Raw genomic sequence first — 22,843 nt, 5'->3', positions numbered from 1 at the left:
TTTTCAGTTGTGCTGGGCTCTTGTTTTTATGGGTGTGTGCCCGCACCCATGTGGTGCTGGTTGTGTGGCTCTAACCAAAATCTTTCTTCTTAGAGCCAAGCTGGGCCACAACTGTGCAGCAGCAGCAGAGACACCGTATTCAGTCCCAACTCCACCCACTGTGCTGGCACCTAAAATTCTGAGGGATGAGCTTAGAAAATATGCTTGATGGTCACAGTTGAATTGGGAGCACTTGGAGAGTAGAAGGACTCCTTCTGAGTAGGCTTGTAAAAGTGAAAAGCTTTTTAGGAAAGTGTTATGAATGGCACTTTTTTTCAAATATCTAAAAAGTGTAATTTTCTTTTGGTTACTCACTCAGGTGCACATTACAAAGTGATTACCCTGTTAAAGCAAACAAGCAATACTTGTAGTTTGATCTGATGTAATGATTGATTCGTAGTAATAGGCATGTTTGTAGTTAAGTTACAGAAATATCGTGGAAAGTCTTTAAATCCAATAAAAAGAGTAGCTACAGGTTAATAAGCTACAAAAACTCTCATTTCATCATTAATGTCTGCTAAAAGTAGTTTGTTTAGGTTAGAAGTATATAAATCAGAACATGGTATAATCCTTTATGTCACAATTACAGTAACTGAGAACCTGGCTACAGATCATCAGATTATGAAAGACGAGGTTTGGTATTTACAGCTTCCCGTTCAACTAAAGCTTCTCCGAATGAGTTACCACCAGTACCACCACCACCTCATCACTCAAGCTGGGACCTAGCTGTCTCTAGGGCAACCATGGAAGGTTTATATCCTCCTGGCAACTGGGTAAGGGGGGGACGTCCTTTGCAATGCAACCGGCTTATCGCCTGAAGAAAACAGCGCGATAAGCCAACAGGTGAACCACACATCTCTCCCGTCCAATCCAGGCTGAGCTGATCAATTCAGCTGGCTGTGATTCAATCCAGCATCCATATGCTTATGTATACAGTGCATTAGGCTAATTGAGCAGATTTCACTTATTTAGAAATCAATCTGGGGCAAGACTGAAAAGCAAATCATTTTGAGAACAAGGGTGGAGAGACTGAGGAAAAGGAAAAGAGAGAGGCAAGCGAGAACTAGACGAAATGAAACCAGTCATTGACTTCAATTTAGTTTGAAAAGATGAAAACATTGTTTTTATTAAGTGAATGGCATTTCAAGACACAATGATTTTTATTTTTTTTTCCATGGTGAAAACATTAATAGATGTGGAAATATTTACCCTCTCATTCCCTTTTTTCCGTAAAGGAACTGGATAGCCTGTGATTTGGGCTTCTGGTAAGAGCCTTAGTAAGTCTGGCTCAAAATGCAGTCGAGGCACTTTTTGAAGCTATGTGCCATTGTTCAGTGGTTCTGGAAATGTGGTTGGCGCAGGCACACACACACACACACATTTATATAAACAAGCTATTTTATATCTGAGAGCTGTGGATCTCCTTATGGATCTTCTTATGCTCCTCTACTGCAAATCTGCACTCACTTTGCCTCAATGCCAATGACCTGTCAAAATGATAAAGATCTGCTGTGATCGCATCTCAGTGTGCACGCTGTCCAGTTCTGCCATGCTATCTCTGCATACGCAGTGTGCCACCTCATCGGGGATGGATTTATGTGTCTCCATCCTCCTGAGGGAGATTGTTTTGTTTTTAAGTGAGGGCCCATTGATCTTTTATTACACCATTAAGTCAATGTGCTCCACTCATAAACAGCTTGAGATTAAATGAGCCCCTTTGAAGGGTTTATGTGTATGTCTGCATGTCTGTGAACTCTCAGCCTGCCAACAAAAATTGAAAACTGGGCGGCTGTAGGGAGCCAAGTACTGCCTAGAGCAGCAGCTCAGTCTCTGTAGTATGTGGCCAGTATAAATCCATTTATTATCAGTAAGTTATTGGTATTGAAGGTGATTCATTCCATCGTAAGAAGAGTGATGCCTTGGTAAATGAAGATATTTATTTACTGTGGCAGTCATTTAGTAGCAGTTAACCTGATACTGTTAACCTACTGATTTTCCCTAAAGCTTATATTTCCTTTACATATGATGATGATAGTCAGTGGTTTGGCTTCAGTGTAGAAACACAGGAGAGTTTCTCATGCATCCAGAGTTTCACAAAATAACATCATGACATTCATATTTCAATGCATTTTTTTTAGTTATGTTATTGAGGTCAGGGTCGTGGTGGGAGGCTGTAGCTTATTCCAGCTGTCATAGGACAAAGGGTACATCTTGGGTAGGCCACCGCTCCATCATCGGCTGATTAAAACATCTGAGTGAAAATGAAACACACACTGGAGTTCAAATTTAGAAACATGGGAGGCAAATGCTGGATGTGTTTCTAACTCACTGACCATTGCTTGCAAGACCTCCTGCTTCACCAGGGACATGTGATGTATTTCTGCACAGAATCTGCTCTGGTCCAACAACAACACAAGTTCACCTGTCTTTTTGAGGTCATTTATGCAAGAGTCTCTGTGTTCAGCAGGTGATGTTTCCACATGGAACAAGCACCATAACACTATCATGTCAAAAAGAGTTTATTAATACTTACCAGCTCAGACCTACTGCTTATTGATATAGTTTTTAATACATAATTTCCTGACGTCATAAACACTGAATATTCTGTCTAGGTGTAGTGATAATTTAACAGTCACTTATCGTCCTGGAGGATGGGTTTTGTTTATTTTCTAACTGCTGCTACATGTTATTAGCTACTTTCACAGGACTCTATGCACTCCTGTGAAAATTAACTACAGGTCGCGATTTAGTATCTTGTAGAACCACCTTTAGCACTTGGAATAATTGTTGTTTTGGATGAATTTTGGCCCCCTCTTCTTCACAACAATGCAGTTGTTTGTTTATGCACTTTTAAAGTCCCACCACAGCATTGAGGTCTAGACTTTGACTGTGCCACTGCAGCACCTTGTTTCTTTCATTTTCAGGTGGTCTGTTGTAGATTTTCTGCTGTGCTTGGGAATCACTGTCCTGTTGCATGATCCAGTTTCAGTAAAGCTTCAGCTATAGGACAGATGGCCTCACATTTGAGTCTAGAATACTTTGGTATAAAGAGGAGTTCATGATTAGCTCAGTAACTGCTGTGTGCCCAGGTCCTAATTGTACTGTCATGAAACTTAAGATCTAAAATGCTAACTGAGGTCTGTAAAGTCTGAGATGTAGCGCTTTTGTTTTTTCCAGTTCTACTGAGAATTGCAAAGTCTGACCTCTCGATGAATTTTCTAGGGATGTTTGTTTTTAATAATCTTCCTGGGAAGATTTAGGGATTGTGTTAAGACACATCTGAATGCTCCTAAACAGCAAACTGTCACAACTTCTGGTTTCATAGAGGAGGTCACACTTGATGATGATCACCTATTCAAGTGCATATAGGAGCATCTTGTGATACTTAACATCTTGTACTGTAGAAGCAGTAATGGTGTACTTAGTTTTTCCTTTATGCACAGAACTGCATAAAGTCCTCTTCCACTTTCTTTTGCACATGACTGTAAAGGTCTGAGATATAGAAAAACACAGATTGTATGCTGTGTCTCTGAGTCAGAAATAATCTATTGTTATGAATAATGAATTAAGTTACCACTCCTTTGCCATGTGCATATAAGCACACAACTCACCTCCTTTGGGGATACACATATGGATTATGCAAGGGAGCCTATAAAGCAGCAAGGAAAGACTTCTACAAACAGCCTGAAGCATGAAATGCAGCTAGAATTAAATTATGGTTTGTGACATTGCCAACCTTAAACACGCAAACTGACATTTTGAGTTCAGTCTGATGTGTATGGACATGTATGGACATATGACACACTGAAATGTGGGAAAAAAACATCAGGTTTCGATTCAGATTTTGTTATGAATGTAGAAAAAAGACCCCTATTTGATATTAGACCAATGTTTAGTGAGAAGTGTTTAGATAAGAATGATGGCTGGCTCCATCTGAAGCTTTGCCATCTGAACTGTTACAGTGGTTGCTGCTATGTTACATGATAATTGTATACTATACAGAAGTCTAATTACAGTGCCCGTGTCAGCAAATGAGTAATTACTGGGTCAAAGCTATAATGCCGAAAGAGAGGGTGAAGTTCAGCATTGGCAAAGGTTTAAATACTCTTTATGTTGGTTTCAAGAATTTCTCATTTGGCTAAAACAATAAAAAAAAAATGTTTATACAAGTACCTCTCTAATGACCTTTATTAGTGCAATATGTATCAGGTAATAATAGTTTTTTCAGTCAGAGGTTCCAGTAATTGTCAGCCTTTCCTGTTGGTTAACTGCATAGGAAGAAACTAGAGACCACGCCGGCCGCTGATCTGTGAAAATGCCTCTTGGCTATTTTGTTACACCCACTGGAATTCTCTCTCAGTTACACAGCAAAGGGCTGTAGCATGTACTGTCTGCTTAGGATCCACAATATATAGAAACACATACACAAACTGAACACTTACCTTGTGCATACACAGCAAGAAATGTTGATGTCTTCTCCAGTGAAATGTAATGAGACCGTAGTGGATGTCCTGATGATGTTGGGAGCTTGTGGTTTGTTGTTTTGTCTCCTTCTTCACATTGTTTAGCACAAAATGACTTTTCCACTGATTATATAATTATATTCCCATCACTGCAAATTGGCTCACCGCTGTCTGGAACTGAATAACTTCCCTAGCAGCCGTGTGTGAAGACAAACAGACACACACAGCACAACCAAGCACACGTATACACACACAAACAGGTAAAAAAGGAGGGCGCTCAGACCGAATGAAAAAAGTACTGACTGAAAAAAACATGTTTTGGTAGAGGAACAAAACAGAGAAAAAGAGCAGATGACAGATAAAGAAAAATGTGTTCTCTTAAAGCGGAAAACCAAAAATAGAAATAAAAACAGACATATAGAATTTTGTTTTGTATGCCTTACTGTTTCCAATGGCCCACTTTTCCTGTCTCTCACCATTCTGTCCACAGTGTGTAACTGTGATTTAGCACAATCTGGCTTCTTCCAGAAGAAGGGCGAATACATCTGTACGGCAGACTATCAGCGTTTGTATGGTACACGCTGTGACCGCTGTGACACCTTCATCACGGGAGAAGTGGTCTCTGCTCTGGGACGCACGTACCACCCCAAGTGCTTTGTCTGCAGTGTTTGCAGGTATGTATATTCCTTCTCAAAACACACACACAATACTATATATAAGTATCTATTCTGATGATGTTTATGTGCAAAGACTAAAGAAGAGCGCAAGAACTTTATTCTGAAATATGAATTTTAGGCCAAGTGACTGATGACTTCCGTCCATCTGTCCACAGTTCACAAAAAGTCATAACAATTGCTCGTCATCCTACAGTAGTGGTCAGAATTTTATCTGACCGATCGTGGCTCAAGAGTTGGCAATTCTTCTTGTAATCGGAAGGTTGCTGGTTCAAGCCCCGGCTCCGACAGTCTCGCAGGGCTCGCAAAATTGCTAGCCCGATGTCCCGGGGCTAGTGATTTTTCCAGTCGGGCTACCAAAATCTATCTCTGCCCTGCCCGTCGGGCTATCGTAGGAAGGAAAAATATATGTCAATGCTTTTGCATTCTTTCGGAAATGTAGCTGGGTAATTATGTCATTGGCATCGGTGAGCCACTGTCAATATGTGACATATTGAAATCGCGTTTGAATTTGCGCTTGTTTTTTGCTTTCACTTTGCAATCACGCAAACTGTGCATAGAGAGCGACAGCACTGATTGGTGAGTGACGATAATTTGCGCACCAATTCCTCTGACATCGTCTTATCAATCGTTAGCTTACTATGCAAACATGACAAGTGAAATCTCCCGCAGCAAGCTTAAACATGTGAGAGGTTGATCGCGCAGAGAATCGCTGAGCGTTATGTGAGTGCGTGTGTAAAAGCAGCAGGATATATATTTTAGTTCTGCTGAGCCAAATAAGACAGGTCAGGGTGAAGAAGTGACCACAAAACGGAAAAGTTATGACAAATCAGACTATAAGGCAAAAAGAAAGTGCAGCTTTATGGTTTCATGGACAAAAGAATTTCTGTGGCTGCAATATGACGAGCTAAATAACCAGGACTGCACATAAGTGGTCTGCAGGTGAGCATTCGCTGTCAAAATAAAAAACGCGCACAAGATAAGAAGTTGCAACGCGTGTTTGCGTACATAAGATTTTCAGGAGGGGGACAGACATTTGTTTAGAACTCTTAAAGATGTCGAAGAAGCTCCTTTAAGCAATTACTTTGGTGTTCCTCCACCTCCAAAGAAATGTCAGAAGGAGTCCGAACCACAAAAGAAGCGCGTATTCTCGGAAAAGTGGTTGCAGGAGGTGAGCTGGCTTCAAACAAATGATGAACGCACAGAGATGTGGTGCAGAATGTGCCGTAAAAATCCCACTCGAGCGGACAAAAACAGTGCCTTTTATATGGACGCAAACGCGCGTTGCAACTTCTTATCTGGTGCGCGTCTTTTATTTTGACAGCGAATGCGCACATGCGGACCACTTATGTGCACCCGTGTAAGTAACATAATGTTCTGCCGGGTGTTTTGTTGGTTTTCCCTCGATTTCTAAGTCGACAAGCACCTTTGTTACTGGGACCAGTCATTTTTAGAAAGGCCCCCATTAGAACCCATGAGAAATGCAAGAAATGCATTATTGCTCAGTCTGCAATATCTTTCCCAGAAAACACCAATTGCAAATAACATACTAAAAATAAACCGGAAAAATCTGTTTAGAACAATGTACTATGTTGCAAAGAGTGAACTAACCTCTTACCCGTAACTTCAGTGGAAATTTCAAATTCAGGATCTGACACAGACTGATTCATGTCCTACACAGTTCTTACAAGTTCATAGAAATTTCTGTTCAATTAGAACCAAGTATTTGAGTTGATGATTGTAATTTTTATACAATGTTGTAATTTGTGTTTCAACAATTTTTTGATTAATGTTTTTTCCGTTACAATATTATACTTTAATGTATAATATTGTAACGGAAACAAAACAGGAAACAAAACATCAATCAAAAAAATTGCTCTCTTTTTTATTCGGGCTACTTAAATTTATTTTGGGCTACCAAAAACTGAAGAGTCCCTGCCCGAAGGGCTACCAGGGAATTTGAAATTTTGCGAGCCCTGTCTCGGTCGTTGTGTCCTTGGGGAAGACACTTCACCCGTTGCCTACTGGTGGTGGTCGGAGGGCCCGGCAGCCTCGCCTCTGTCAGTGCGCCCCAGGGCAGCTGTGGCTACAATGTAGCTTGCCATCACCAGTGTGTGAATGTGTGTGTGAATGACTGAATGTAGTGTAAAGCGCTTTGGGGTCCTTAGGGACTAAGTAAAGCGCAATACAAATACAGGCCATTTACCATTTAAGGGGCCTTCACCCACAGTTTGCCCAAGGTCAAGGTCACTTTCATCATTTGCACACAATTTGTCACTCCTCCTAGAGTATTAGTGTATTTTTGGCAAAACATGCACACAGTGATCACCTAATGGCCCTTCACCCAAATTGTGCTCTAGGTTGCGCTGTAGTTATCTTGAGAAATGTATATTATATTATATTATATTATATTATATTATATTATATTATATTTGGCCACTTTGGAAGATGTAAAGATGATACAGAGTCTCTTTTTGCTCTGCTTTGGTTTCCACCGATTCAAAATGACATAACAATGTCTGCTCATTACCGGCAAAATGCTATGCTCATCTGCTAGCCAATGTTAACCAGTTATTGCAAAGCAGAAAATGTATTATCACTTATGTGGATATTTTCCATCGACTTTATTGTGTAACATTTTATTTGATTGTATTTGATGGCTTGGGCCCCAGGAAGACTACCAACCACTGTTGTGGAAGCTAATGGGGTTCCTTATAAATAAACAAACTTCATGTGAATAAAAGTTGCCTATGCAACAGTTACCTTAATTATTTGGAATTGGATATGTATGATTATAACAAATAAACAGTATAATATTGTTATTGGTAGCTACTATTTGCAGCATGCAGTCAGCATGCTGCTTTATGTATTGCACAAAAGATATGTGAGACCTGCCGGTTGACTTCTTTAGAGTATCTGTGCTTTTCTCAGTCTATTCTGTGAGACTTCATTAGTAATTTGTTAGAGAACAGCATGATAGAGGCGATGGGAAATAGCAAACAGATTGTGGAGGCACTGAATAAGAAACGCATGACTGTTTTTTACTTTTCGGCTATGAGTCACTATTTTCAGCCTCAAGACCTGAAGTGACGCAGCAAAAGTTGCATCTTTAAAAACAAGAATTGGCTAATTGACTGACTTTTTTCATGGAGGATTTAATAATTAACTTATGATTCATCTTCTGAATGTCAGCAAATGTGTGATTGGAAAGCTCAAGTGTAGGAAAGATAGAAAGCTGACCTGGTGTATCGTACTTTTAGGTTTAGTAAAAGTAGGTCATCTCTCCTATGAACTCCATCAGTGTTCATGTTAAGCTCCTTCAGAATGAAATCTCAGCATCAATGTTGGCTCCTTTCTCTATTTTATTTAACCGTGTCCCTCGCTTTCGCTTCAGAGCATGCTGCATATATGGGATAACCTGTCTCTCATTTGCACCCTCTCACTTGCTGACTGGTTTTTAATGTGTTGTTTACATTATAAGGATCTTTACTAACAGTATCCAGAGTAAATCATATTGTAGTGGTTTACACATTCCCCTAACAAGCGAAAGATCCCTGCTTTGATCCTGGGAGAAGAAACAAATCCCTTGCGGGGTTGCGTTCGGAAGGGCATCAGGGCGTAAAAAATCTGACAAATCAAACGTGCAGAGTTACCTGCTGTGGCGCCTCCTTGTGAATAAGCGAGCAGCCTTTTCGCTTACTTATAGTATCGTCTTCCAGTAGAGTAGAGATTGTTTTCGGGTATCTGCTTGACATTGCCTGATAAACACACATTCTGACCCAGCAGCTGTGGGCAAAAGACAAAAAGCAACTCCCCCCCCTCCAAAAAAACTGAAATGATACCAGCAGGACAGAGACAGGCAGTGGAGCAGCGCTGGCAGTGACAGTGATGTGTGTGTATGTGTTGTCAGTGTATGTGGAGTAAACTAGAAGAGACAGCAAGAAGCCAAAGGGTGAATCTCTTTTTTCGTGCTCCGTCTGCCCCCTGTCACATTGCTGACTGTTCCATCTTGTACGTCCTTTCTTCCCCTCATCTTTCACTCCTGTCTTCCTTCTGGACGCACCTCCTTTGCTCTTGCTTCTTCTTCGTCATTCGCATTATTCACAAATAATAATCTTTGCGCTCTTTAATCATCAGCCACATCGCCCTCTCTTCCTCTGTGTCCTCATCATTATTCCACTTTGACTTCTTTGTCATCACTGCTTCAGCTTTAATGGAGTCCGACTGCAAGTTTCACTTTTACACGTGAAGGTATTTTTAACGCAGTGGTGATCAAAGCAAGAGGACATACCCCTAAAGCCAGAAATAGCTTTACTTTTTTGGTCAGTTAAGAAAAAGAAAGCATTAAATATGTAAACAGAGTAAATTTTTAAAGCGCTGCAAAGGGCTGACAAGGCAAGAGTGTCTTGAGGGAGTGAGAGCAACACACAGGTAAAGACAAGGTCAGAAATGCACGGAGATGCTTTTCTGCACCATCACAGCATTTCTGGTGCTTCGTTCTGCTGAACTATACAATGTGAATGCTATGTTCAGACATGTAGAAGAGATTTAGTCTGTCGTGCTTGGAGCTGGACACAAATATTCGCATGGACACATGTCTGAATTTTAAAATGTGCAGTTAACCTCTGGACCAGCCAAAGAGTGACATTCAAAATAAAGCCTTAGTGAAATCACTTTCCAGCAGCTTGTGTTTACCATAGCTTTTGTTGCATAATTTGTGTATCTGCAGCTCAGCTCTCATGTTTGGATGGTGCCCTTTTGTGAATAAAATAAATGCACAGAGGAGCAAGTCTCGAATATGTTGTTAGCAAAGACACACAGAGAGAGACTTTATACATTCTCTGAGCACCCTTAAGTAACTACATGGATGTGCTGCACTCATGTGTGCTGACTGGGGGCTCTACTGGAGACTCAAGCCTCCCTCTGGGTCTTGGCTCCGGCTCCAGGGCTCGGTGGGGGAGTAAAAGGATTACTGCCATCTATGTTTTTTACACAGCCTTCTCTAAGCCTTTTAGCTCCCCATTCATTCTCGTATCGTCCCTGGTCATAAGGAAATCAATCTGTCTCCTTGGAAAGGAGAGGAAAGCGAGTCAAAACAGTGCATCGTGATGTGGCAAATTTGATTTCATTGGTGTTGCCTGGTTGTCATATTCTCCGCCTGTCAGCAGGCGCATGTTTTTGCTCTTCTTTATTCCTTCCTTCTTTCTTTGAAGCCTTGAAAACAGTGACCTGGTGGCGTCAGCTGTGTAGGGAGGGCAAGCTGGATGGCTAGACTGAGAGAGCAATAGGCAATTAAAATTAGTATGCGCTCCACAAAGTCTCCCTAATAAGTTTTTATTCTCACTGAGAGAGCCAGTTTTCCTTTCAGAAGCCTGTCGCATTATCATCTCTTTAATCACAGAGCAGCCAGGTGCTCCTGTAACAATCAGCATCCTATTAACTCATCATCACAACAGTTTGCAAATGTATTTTCAGTTTCATAGAGGATGTCGGACCGCATTCAGCTTGTGTCAGCAGGATTATGGCCTGTCTGTCACCGAATCATGTCTCTGCCAGCACCCATTTGTTATTTCAACAAATACAGTAGACTTGGATGTAAACACAGAATTACTGCAGGCGTTTTAACGCCCATTGTGCTCCGCTTTCTAATTCTCTTGTCTGTCTTTTTTTTTGCCTCCTCAGTAAACCCTTTCCAATCGGAGACAGGGTGACGTTCAGTGGAAAGGACTGCGTGTGCCAGCAGTGCTCCCACACACTTGTCAAGTCAAATGAACCGATCAAAATCCACGGGCCCAGCCGTAAGTCCAGCGCCCACCTCGCTCTGTCCGTTCTGTTCAGGGCCACCAGGCGCTACGGTGCGCTAAAGCTAATGCGACATGTCCACGAAGCCTACTTTGCTCATTTAGCTAATCGTGTGTCTGTCAAATCAGCGGAGTGACCTGCCGTGTTGATCTGCCAGCTGAGAATTATGCAACACAAACAGACACATACTCCACCTGCCAATTTCAGACATACAGGGTTTAGTGGTTTTGTTCACTGCATGCTCACATTTATATCATATAGTTGTTTATTAACAGAAATCATGAGCCTGCTACCATGTGTGTTACTAGATCTTTGACTGCATATAAAAAATGAATCTAGCCTTAGTGATGTTGGGTTTGTGACTGTTTTAAAGACTCATTAAGTTAATGTCAAAGTGCTTTAATCTCACATTCTATCTGAAGGGCACCAGATGGCGATAGCTATAACTACTACTTACAGTCCTATTGAACTGTGTCTTACCTTTGTGAACAAGCTCTTGCTGAGTCAGTCACTCATTTCGAGTCAGATTGAATAAAAAATGTGGTCTGTTTTTTAATCTCAGTCATACTGTGTTTTAAAATTTAGGATTATCTGTGGTAGGAAACTACTAATGGCTAATGGTTTGTTCATCATAAATCATTGGTCGCTGAGCAAGCAGTTAGACCAAGATGGCAATGGTGTTAACGCTCATCTAGATGCTTCATAACAGAACTTTCGAAACCAACAGGTGATGTCACCTGCGTCCATCTTATTTTACAGTCTATGATAAAACCTGAGGATGAATGACAGGAAGTAGAGACTAAAAAATTTTTTAAGATGGTTGGTTTATTCCTGGTACCAGAGCCGGATGATCTACACGCAGTAGCAGAGAGGAGGTGGTGTTTAAGCTCTGTCTTGGAAGTCTCCCACAGTCTGCACAGTCACCCTGCTGGCAAGAGTAGCCCACTCAGAAAAAAGTCCTAATAATGACAGAATACTTCAGCGAAGGTCACAGAGAGCTCCTCCTTCCTCAGTTTATTCAGATATGCGTAATTCCTCCTTCTGCAAATCCTCCACAACTGTTATGCAGGAATTTCCCAGAGGGATTATTAGTAAAGTTATTTTTCTCCTTCTCGTTATTTAAAATGACAAATTACTATGATACAGCAGCAGGATAGTGACTGATAGTGAATCATTTGTTAAGCATAGCATACAGACAGCAGTCTGCTGCTCAGTGGCTGTGCAGTAACAACAGATGGCGTATAGGCAGTGAACAACAGTCCTCCCCAAATTGCTCCATTCAGCAGAATAAAATTCGAACAGCTCCCCAGGTACATGTTCATCACTCTGTCTTATGAGGATGCAGTGTGTGTGGACGGAACAGGGCACACACACTAATGCACTGCCTCATTTTGCATAACGATCGGGATATTTAAGAAGGTAAATAAACGCTTAGTGTGCAGAATTCTTAGAGGGAAAAAAAAGAAAAAAAAAACAGAGCTAAGTAATTATTAAAGTTTTCTCATGCATACACCAGTGGAAGCAAAATATAAAGAAATGAGGGGCGACATAAGATTTTTTTACACAGTGCTGTAATTTCATTTGCTGAGCCTTCTTAAGGATTCGAATTCATTTCATTCAAGATTTTAACGTGATATATTACAGTGGGGTAAGAGCTTAGTGTGTATGACATAAATCCAACTTCCCCAGTTTTTTTGGGCACCTTCGTTGCGTATCAGCCCCCTCGCCTACTCCTTTCATTTTCTCTTCACGCTACCCACACAATAACAGACACACCACCTTACATGATTGATGAGGCTATATGTTTTGGGTCATAAGCAGTTACTTTTTTAAAAGTTTTTTTTGTGGCAATTTCTGCACTTTGAGAAGTGTGTGTTCACACACGTTCACCAAAAAACAAATTATATATATAAAAAATGAAATTAAAACTGATTGTATTTTAAGGTCTGAGCCAGGTGAGCATGGCTAAATAAGGCAAGTTGTGTGAAGAAGAGCCATACCATTTACGATTAGTTTAAAAAACTGCTTTGACATCACAGATAAAGGCGTGGTGAGCAGCAACATTCCTGCATTATTTATTGTACATTTTTATGCGTCCATAGCCGGCTGCTCTTTATCACAAACATTGTTACGTAATTTTAGATGATCTAATACCTGTTTCATCCAGTGGCTAAAATCAGAAGTGTATAATGACTCAGTAGAAGAACGGTCTGGGACTAAAATCCCAGCCCCCTTACACTCAGCACAATCACCACTAAATCACTTTTTAAGATTGATTTGGACGCCAGAAACCCAGCCTGCACTGTACACTGCAGTTTTTCAGTACAAAACATAGTTTGTCTTGGCTGACGAAGCAGACTGGAGTGGTCCCTAGAGTGACTTACTCTCTTGTGTAACAGACCGGGTCAAAAAGGTTAAGCTAAAGCCAAGCGTCCATCTAGTACAAACAAACAGAGGGCTGACCCTTTTTTAAGCCTCCCGACGCTCCTGTTGGTCAGTAACACCTGCTGAAGCATCTTTCTGAGGGCAAAAACAATGTATGTGCTCTATGCTTGTATAATCAGCAATTAAGCTAATGTACTTCAGGCCAGAGAAAGGTGAACTTTGGTGTCAGAGACCTTGCTGGTTGTGCAGCTGTGTGTGGTGGTCTGTGGAGACGAGTGTGTGCTTTGCTGATTTACCCTTTTTTGATTTACATGAACTTTTCAGTTTAGTGATGAACTCCTGCTTTTTGTTGCATTCCTTACTTATCGGCTTGCCCGTATCTCTTAGTTAGATCTCTTAGATAGAAATTTTAATAAAAACTTTTAATTTAACAATTTTGCCTCCCTGTCTCCTTTTTTTTAACCCAGACACTTTTTGTTACTTTCCCACATCCCCTGGACCTCTTAGGGGAGTGTAAAAAGCACAGTAGGTTTTATTTAAGGTGGTGGCAGTGATGAAAACTGCACTTAGTAGCTCAGAAAGTGCTTAAAGATGTACACTTAGTCCTTGGGCTCATTATGCCTTTCTCTGTCTCTTACAATTTCTACCGCTCCACAACATTTTAACATCTTATCTCTCTGCGTCCCTCTTTCTTTCCCTCCCTTTCCCTTTTCTTTTTTTTCTCCAGACTGCGCTGGATGTGGAGCCGAGATCAAGCAGGGTCAGTCTCTCCTGGCACTTGACAAACAGTGGCACGTCAGCTGCTTCAGATGTCGGACGTGCAATATGGTCCTCACTGGAGAGTACATCAGCAAGTGAGTGTGTAAAGGGAAGGAAAACAGAGAGAAACAAAATGCCCAACAACTGCTCTGTCCTTCTTTATCTGCGGTTTCCCCAAGACAAGGCAAATTGTGTCGTTGATACTCTACTAGCAGCATGTTCTATGTTGCAGGGATGGAGTGCCATACTGTGAGGCAGATTACCACGCCCAGTATGGGGTGAAATGTGAGACCTGCAGCAGATACATCAGTGGAAGGGTTTTGGAGGTGAGAACGGAACCAGATGTCAACATTAGATGATCCCACCGCAGCAGCAGCACAGAAATCCAAATTGGAGTGAACCGCGGAGCGTAATCAGCGTTATCGTAATTGAACGGCCGCGTCGCACGTCCTCTGCGGAGTTTAAGCCCCGCTGCGCTTCAGGGAGTGACCGACTTAAGATTGAGGGGGTGATAAAACATTTTGTGAAGCTTTACTAAACCGAAACCAATTGAGCTGCACCACGTTGAGCGCGCCCGACAGAGCATCCGAGCAGATTGACTGTTTCTACTTGAGGTCAAAGAGAACACAAACCACCCTTCACTCTGAGGAGGTTAAAAAAAAAACTAGACTGAGGCACAACTTTGGGAAAGGAACGGAGACAAAAAGGGAGTTTAAAAAAAAAGATCAGAGGCTAAAAAGTGAAGGGTGATGTCAGAGGGAGACACAGAAAGCGGGATTAAAAATGCACAGAGTGAAGCAGTTTTTTAAGAGATTGCAGAAGGAGTCAGCAGCAAAGGATCTATAGCAAAGAGTTAGGAGTTGGGCTTAAGAAAGAAGTGAAGGGAGAGTAATGAGGAGAGCAGGGCTGGAAATAATGAAAGTGATAAAGTGCAGATGCTAATTAAATGTTTTGGAAGAGTCTCTGGTGGGCGTCTTGTGTCTGAGGGGACTTGAGGAAAGGGTAAAACTTTGTCACACACAAACACACACATGCACATACAGGGTCTTGTTGTCCCTTTGCTCCTTCGCCTGTCAGAATAGCTGGTGTAAAGTGCTTTGTTCCTGACTGTCAGCCTCTCTAGGCTATTTATAGACATGGGGACATGTCAGCCTTCATGCTGCAAGTCTCTCGCTCACTTTCTTTTCCCACTGCATCTGTGTCGTTTGTTCTCTGAACATGTGTATCTGCGCGCGCTTGCATTCAGTCTTCTGTCAGTATCTGATCACATAATGATGCACTTCTTTAGGATGCAGCGTGCATCTAGACGGACTCAGGGGAAGTCTCATGCAGAGGTTTGTAGCCCTACACATGCAAAATGCAGTTCATTAAGGATAAGAAAAACTTAGGAGCTGATTATTGGCACATTGACAGATACCAATAAGTCGCACAGACGTCTGTTTAAAAGTGTTTCTTTCATTTATGCTGTCCGACGTCAAACACTCGGATTAATCTCTCTGTGTCGTCTGTGTCGATAATTAGACTTTTTTTTCCCCCACGGCGCAGCGCTTCCGTTTAACTTAACACAGCCAAAGGTTGTTAGTTTAATGAGTAGTTATATAGAAGATGGAGGAGGGGAGACATAAAGGGGGAAAGTGGAGGGTTGAGGATCATAAAACCGTCTTTCTTGTGTTTCACTTAATGTCTCAGTTTGGCAATAAATTTAGCAGCCTGTTAGTGCCACCACAGAGGTTCCTCATTTGAGATGGTAGCAGCACTTGTTTAACTGATACCGTTTGGCCACCGATAGTAAACGCTCCACTGCTTGGAAAACAGACAGAAGTGCTGCATCCTCCCCCTTTTGTAGTAACCTGAGCAGATAGGGAGTGCGGTTAAGATGTGTCTCGGAAACAGCTGAGCGTCTTGCTGCACAGTGGCAGCTCTTGGAGGGAGCTCGCTCATCAGGTGCAACCGATTTCTTGGAAATCCAGTAAAAACGTGCGATTTATGAACACCAGGAAGATTCAGTGCAGCTTGAAATGATATAAAGTACCTCACTGTGCACACAAACACACCCACTTAAACTTGCATGCCGTGGGAGTTCAGCTGACACAGTTCAGGTCTCCTCGTCTGCAGTGCCTCTATAAATAGAAATTCTCGAATGGTGCGTTTAGGGAAGGCAGAGGTGATGGGATGGGGCCACGCCTCGGCCATCAGCCCCGCAGGGTTGCATGTGAGAAACATCAGGAATGTGATCACTTTTCTGTGTCCATTTCAGCTGCACCGTGTGCTTGGATTTATCCCCTCGAGGCACCTTGCATGTTCAAGGGCATGTTTCACACTCACATGTCCTTCACTTACATGAATCTGTATTGTACACACACATGCATACACATGCTTCCTCATGTGACTGACCTACGGGGATCTTTGCTCTAATTATGTCATAGGGAGAGAATGGGTGGTTTCTAGCATGCTGATGAAACAGCTTCAGGCAATCCACTGGTCTCCTAATACTTTCTGAGGCTACTGGTGGCCAAATAAAGCGCATAAAAAACATATGGAAACAGTGACCTGCTCTGCTAGGCGGGGTGCGATTTTTAGATAAGCCCTCAATCTGTGAAAATCCTTGTGGCGATGATTTATGTTCAGCCACGTCCTCTCCTCATCACACAGGCAGGAGGGAAACACTACCATCCAACCTGCGCTCGGTGCGCCCGCTGCAACATGATGTTCAAAGAGGGCGAGGAAATGTACCTGACAGGTCGAGTATCAACACATATGCATGTTTTAGATTGTGCTCACCAATTTTAGAAAATGCACGGCATGCGGGGAACACCCAGCAACTGTGTGACTGCCCTCTTTCTCTTGCTCCTCAGGATGCGAGGTGTGGCACCCGTTATGCAAGCAAGCGGCGAGAGCAGAGAGGAGACTCAGGGTGAGCTGGACTTTCAATTCAGTCTTTGTGTTTACGGAGGACTAGTTTTAACAGTCCTAAGAGCATTTGACAGTGGTACAGAGAGAAGCCCACAGATATAGAGTGAAACTTCCTCACTATGTGAATTAACTCCCTCTTTGTCTGATTCTAACCCACAGCACAGACGCCTGTCCGAGGCCTCCATCTCTCCCCCGGGCTCCTCAATAGGCTCTCCCAGTAGAGTTATATGTGTAAGTAACTTGTGACTCTGCAGGTTTTAGTCACTTTTGGCTGCCACACTGCCACCGAGCCTACCCTTGAAGCACCTTTGCTACACTAGAATCACGAGCACTATGCTTAGGCTTGAACAGTCAAGCACAAAATAAGAGAGGCTGCTCGCTCCCTTGGCCTGTTCACTTTGTCTGTGTCCTTAACCTCTGTTGTCACTGCTGATGTGCCAGACATCCCATTAGATTTGAAATAAAACAACTATGGTGCGACTGAACTCCTGTCGTTTAGTCTCAAGGGGTTGAACTGCATTGCTTCATTTATTGTTATACACATTCCCATGTTTTCAGGGGGCGGTTCAAAAGTTCAAATTCATATAAGCATTTTATAAACTGATTATTTTAATGCTTTAATGACGAAAACTGTTTTGGCTGCAAGGACCGCCTGAAGTCTGGAACTTAAGAACTGCCAAAACAATGGGTTTGCTCCTTTTGCAAAGCTTTGTCAGTCCTTTACTGAATCTCTCTCTTCAGTTTTATTTCAAATCAAATGGCAAAATTGTGGATACAATGTGTCACTGTCTTCAACCTGACTGGATATCTCATGCTCATTTTCAATATTCAATGACCAAAAAGCACTCTACTCATTATACACTAAGTAAAAAAAATTAAAGGAACACTTGTTAATCGGAGTATAGCATCAAGTCAGTTAAACCTCTGTGATATTGATCTGCTCAGTTAAATATCAGAGGGGGTTGGTAATCAGTTTTAGCTGCTTTAGTGTTAATGAAATTAACAACTAGAGTGGCAACCCTCAAAACAGGAATGGTTTTACAGCTGGAGGACAAAGATATTTTTTTCTGTCATCTGCTTTCTCACTGTTTTGCATTTGGTTATGGTCAGTGCCACTAGTGGTAGCATGAGGCAATTCCTGGACCCTACAGTGGTTCCATCTCAATATGTACCAGAAAGTTTGCTGTGTCTCCCAGCACAGTCTCAAGAGCATGGACGAGTTCCAGGACACAGTTACTGTAGGAAAGCTGGACAGGGCCACAGAAGGTCCTTAACCCATCAGGAGGGCTGATATCTGCTGGTTTGTGCAAGGAGGAACAGGATGAGCACTTTCAAAGCTGCAAAATGACCTGCAGCATGGCACTGGCGTGAATGTCTGATCTAAAGACTGTCCAGGAGCTCAGTGATGCCCTGATGGTGCCTTCCAGATCTGCAAGGAGATCCTCCAAGCACCATCTGTCATGTTATTAGCAGCATGCCCCAACATACAAACCATACAAACTACTAAGTGCCCTTTTGACTCACTGGAATATAATTTAATCCAAATGGACTAGCCTGTTGCATCATTTTTTAACTTTGATTCTCAGGGCGTCTTTGAATTCGGCCCTCTGTAGATTGATAATTGTCATTTCCATCAAACGATGTGGCATCCTTTAGTTTCTAACACATTACAGAGTCCATGTTGGTTTAGATATCCAGCATGATCTCCCCCTCCAATCTAATGTGTTGTCGAAGTGTTCCTTTAAGTTTTTTGAGCAGTGTTTATGCTGAAAACCACATCAGAGTGTCAGCCAGGCCTTATTTTTTGTTTAGTGCTTAGCAGTTGCACTTGTAAGTCCTGCCTTTTTGGCTGTCTGAATTGTTGCTGTGTATCACTGCAGTATTAGCATGTCAGGGGTTATCTGCATGCAAGCAGGAGTCACTGCTCCTTGCTCAGCCCTGCACTGCTCTCTTCTCATAATCAATGACCTTTCTGTTTAAGGTGATGGATGAGGGAGAAATGCAGTGTAAGCACGCTTGTCATCCATACTGTCTCCACGCTTCCTCCCTCTCTTTCGCTCTCCTGCTGTCTGTGCTTCCTCTGCTTTCTCTCTGACATATGCTGATATCCTGAAGGTCAACAGCTTACAGTGCTGTCAGCTCCTGCAGCGTGTTCGTTTGTACCTGTGTGTTCCTCATCAAGTTTTCTCTGCCCCCCGTCTACGGCTCTCACTGTTTCACGATCTGCTTGCTATCACTGGTGAAGTTCTCATTCATTGTCCATGTGGTTGATGTTGGGTCTTGTTGCTGTAGCGCTGTCTTTTGGTGGGTGTATGTGTGTCCTCTCTCCAGGCCAGAGTGGAGAATGAGATCCTAGATTATAAGGACCTAGCTGCCCTGCCAAAGGTCAAAGCCATATATGAGGTCCAACAGCCAGACCTCATATCTTCCTCATACCAGCCGTACCACAGATACATCTCTGATGACAGACTAGACACTTACAGCTATGGGGAGGTACTGCAGCCACACACTCCAGGTCAAACACAGCGTTGCTCTCGTCATTCTTTTCAGCAAGATCAAAAATGGGTGTCATGCAGTTTGATTGGGCATATTTTGTTAGTTTTCGATTTTTTTTTTCTGTTTTTGAAAAATAATCCCAGAAATGATTGATATTTGTTTGGATGATTTAGGTTAGGTATTGATTGATGATTGATTGATGTGATGTTTACAGAAGTACTTTTAAAGGTGAAAAACGATCAAACTGTCTTTTGTGGATGAGTGAACCGTTTAAAACATTTGACCAAACTCATTTTTTACATAGCAGTCAGTTATTTGTAGTGCAAATGTGCAATTAAATGTAAACATACTTACAGGAAATTATGTTTTCATGATTAAAATTTTGATTATATTTCATGCCACTCTCACATCTGTCTTCTCAAGAAGAAAGAGCTTGCAGGTGATCGGTTTGGGTTTTAAACAACGAACCTTGCAAGCTTCAACCAAGAAATAATGCATGCTAACACTCATTTGGATTTTGCAGTCTAAAAAGAAGATAAATAGCCACTTTTCCAGACAATGGATTAAACCTGGTCTTTGAAAAAGCAGAAAAGAAAAATTAAACTGAAAGTAGACTAGACTCCGTGTCTGGGGAACTCAGCAATAAAGTTTTAATCAGTCAGCTTTTGAAATCTGTGAAAGAGGTATGGAAGAGGATTACAGCTGCAGATTCAGTTCAGCATCTTGAGAAAAAAAATCACAATTTACACTTTTTTTTCCATCCTGACATTTTTCTCAGAATCATTACTTTAGTCCTACAATCTCAATTTTTTTTCCTACATTTGTATTCTGAAAACAAAGTCATGAAGCCCTATTTTCTTTTTTCTTACTTTCTTTTCTTTAGCCCCTCTTCTATAGAGTGGTTATCTAAGAAACTGAATGAGTTGATTTCATTAAAATTTTAAACTTTAATTGTCTTCTCCTGTCTCCCCTGCAGTCACTTGGGACTCTCTCTCCCTATTCTCAGGTAAGCACTCTGAACGTAGCAGTGAATGTAGTACAAGTTCACCCAAGTGAGCTGTGTGTCTGTTTGCTCGTCTTTCACCTGACTTGCTTTGTTTGTCCCTTTTAGGACTATGACAGCCTAGATATAAAGCAAAGGCGGTGCTCCAGTCCCGGCTACATCGACTCACCAACTTATAGTCGCCAAGGCATGTCACCCATCATGCCTCGCTCTCCACAGCACTATGGCTACCCTGGTAAGATGTCTGTTTTAGAAAGTTTAGGAAACCAGCTGCTGGAAACTTCATTAAGTCACATAACAACTAAGTAATAATCTTTTAATTAGAATCTCCTGTAGAAGTTGTAGCCACATAAAGACAATGAATAAACTCAACTGTGTCGTCCAACTAGTTGCACAAAAGCAAAATGTCAAACTATTCCTTTTACTAGAGATCAAAGTGTTTGTCATTTCCATCTGTCATTACCAGTTAAGACAAATAGCCCCTAATATATTTGTACTGGTGACAAATATCTGCCACAGTAGCTGCTTGACTGTCACCTTTGCTGCAGTTGCTCCTTGGCTATCATTTCATTTAACTCTTACACATGTGCGTTGAGGCTGTAATTACTAATTACAGTTCTAAACAGCCCTCTATGCTGCTGATAAGTCAATAACCTTTGTTGTTACACAAGTAGAAAGGTTACTGAGTGTCACCTTGTAATTTTAAACACTCTTTTGAGCTGTTTGGCTTTCATCTGCATGTGCTGATGCCTTCCTTCATGCTCGTGTTTCCTTCGCTGTGATTGGGCCATGGCTGGCTGCAGGCTCTGAGAGTGGCAGGAGTTCACCTTATTATAGCCAAGACGGGCGACCAAGCACACCCACCACAAACCAGCCCCCTAAACATTTTCATGTACCAGGTAGGACTCCTCATCTCCTCACAGTCACACTACTCTCAGATTTATTTATTTCTTTTTTCACTTCACAGAGAAGATTTCATCAGCCATTATTCACTGAAGGAAGTCCTTTAAAAAAGGTCATATTAAGTTGCTCAGGAGTGAGCGTGTGTGAAAATGTGAAAGTTGTATATTTATACAACACATAATCAATCTGGCATATTCTTCCCCTCATACTGCATATTTACTTTTCTTTACAATCATCCCTCCTACCTCGCCTGGCAGTAGTTCACATCCTCTCCTCCTTTACTCCTCCATGTTTCACGTCTTCATCTCCTCTTTCTCTCCTCAGCCACAGGGGATCCCAACATCTACAGGAAGCCTCCCATCTATAAGAGAACGGGTACAGTGCAGTTAGTCCTGCCTTAGCCTGCCTGTCCTTCTGTCAGTTTTAGTCATGCTTTGTTTAACCCGATGTAGATGTGTTTACCGGCCTCTCGCCATTCAGCTTCGAGTAGTGTCGATGTTCCAGCTGTTCAGTGAAACCGAAGCCTGCACAAACAAAAACAGCAACGATTAGAAGTGCTAGAAAAAGCACAAAGGGAATAGAGTTTTGACTTGCGCGGCTCGTTCCAAAGTTGAGGAAGGGGATCAGTCAGACGTCTCGCATTAGCGGCACTGAGTGAATATAAAAGAGCGATGTTTTAGTGTGCATGCCACAAGCATATGAATATGCCTGCTAGCGCGCGCAGCTCCCGACAGGTTCTTGTTGGCAAATAGTGCTGGAACAGGCCATGAATGAAGTGAAGGTTGCTCAGGCGTGAGAAGCGTTGAGTACAGAGGGCTCTGAGGACAACACAGTTCACCAGAATAGAACAGAACAATGGAACAAAGCGCACTGGAAAAACTGTTTTGTAACAGAATTTTCGATTTGCTGTGGAGTCTTCTTTTATTTGTCGGCCTTGCCTTTTCTTTTTTTTCTTTTTAATGTGGGCTTAAACCATTTGTTACAAGTGTTCCAGCTCTGGAAAACAAATAGACTTGTTGTTTAAAGTCTTCATTACGTTCGGATAGCATGGTGGTGTGGTTAACACGAGATGCTGTTTTTTGGGGGACTTTTTTTTCCACAAGGCCCAGCAATTAAATGCGCTTGAACTTTCTGGGTAGTGTGCATCAGTAACGGAGTCTCTTTCATTAAACTGCATTTTAAAGGCCTTTTCAGCTGAGAGTCATAAGACCTCTTGATTGAGGACAGTCTTATCTCTGTTGTTGTCCTGCATGCTTTTCCGTGCTGTGCGTGTATGTGTGTGTGGGGGTTAGTTAGTGAGCAGCGTGTCGACTCCCGTCACCCGTCAGTGTCTCTGTTCTAAAAATTAGTACATCACTGGTCACGACGCTGCCTCGCGCAGTCCTTTACACACGATTAAGAAAGTA

At 42.0% G+C, this 22,843-nt stretch overlaps 1 protein-coding gene across 4 annotated transcripts in view; it reads left to right on the top strand.

Annotated features, from left to right (window-relative positions):
* ablim3 (actin binding LIM protein family, member 3) overlaps nucleotides 1–22,843 on the top strand; it is a 47,342-nt gene that overhangs the window by 18,719 nt on the left and 5,780 nt on the right. For 2 of the 4 annotated variants that reach the window (XM_006781707.2, XM_087848298.1), the window contains 12 exons: nucleotides 4,993–5,176; nucleotides 10,859–10,974; nucleotides 14,091–14,217; nucleotides 14,355–14,448; nucleotides 16,775–16,862; nucleotides 16,978–17,036; nucleotides 17,195–17,266; nucleotides 19,367–19,528; nucleotides 20,508–20,537; nucleotides 20,643–20,769; nucleotides 21,338–21,433; nucleotides 21,762–21,812. In XM_006781707.2, the coding sequence (XP_006781770.2) occupies nucleotides 4,993–5,176; nucleotides 10,859–10,974; nucleotides 14,091–14,217; nucleotides 14,355–14,448; nucleotides 16,775–16,862; nucleotides 16,978–17,036; nucleotides 17,195–17,266; nucleotides 19,367–19,528; nucleotides 20,508–20,537; nucleotides 20,643–20,769; nucleotides 21,338–21,433; nucleotides 21,762–21,812 (1,206 nt within the window). The remainder of the gene's footprint in view (nucleotides 1–4,992; nucleotides 5,177–10,858; nucleotides 10,975–14,090; nucleotides 14,218–14,354; nucleotides 14,449–16,774; nucleotides 16,863–16,977; nucleotides 17,037–17,194; nucleotides 17,267–19,366; nucleotides 19,529–20,507; nucleotides 20,538–20,642; nucleotides 20,770–21,337; nucleotides 21,434–21,761; nucleotides 21,813–22,843) is intronic. The other 2 variants (XM_087848301.1, XM_087848299.1) reach the window with 2 other exon arrangements.

This window comes from Neolamprologus brichardi, chromosome 2 (genome assembly GCF_056152115.1).
Source record: "Neolamprologus brichardi isolate AB-2024 chromosome 2, ASM5615211v1, whole genome shotgun sequence".
NCBI classification, from domain to species: Eukaryota; Metazoa; Chordata; class Actinopteri; order Cichliformes; family Cichlidae; genus Neolamprologus; species Neolamprologus brichardi.
Note: the sequence above shows the minus strand (reverse complement) of the source record. Positions and strands in the feature narration are given on the sequence as shown.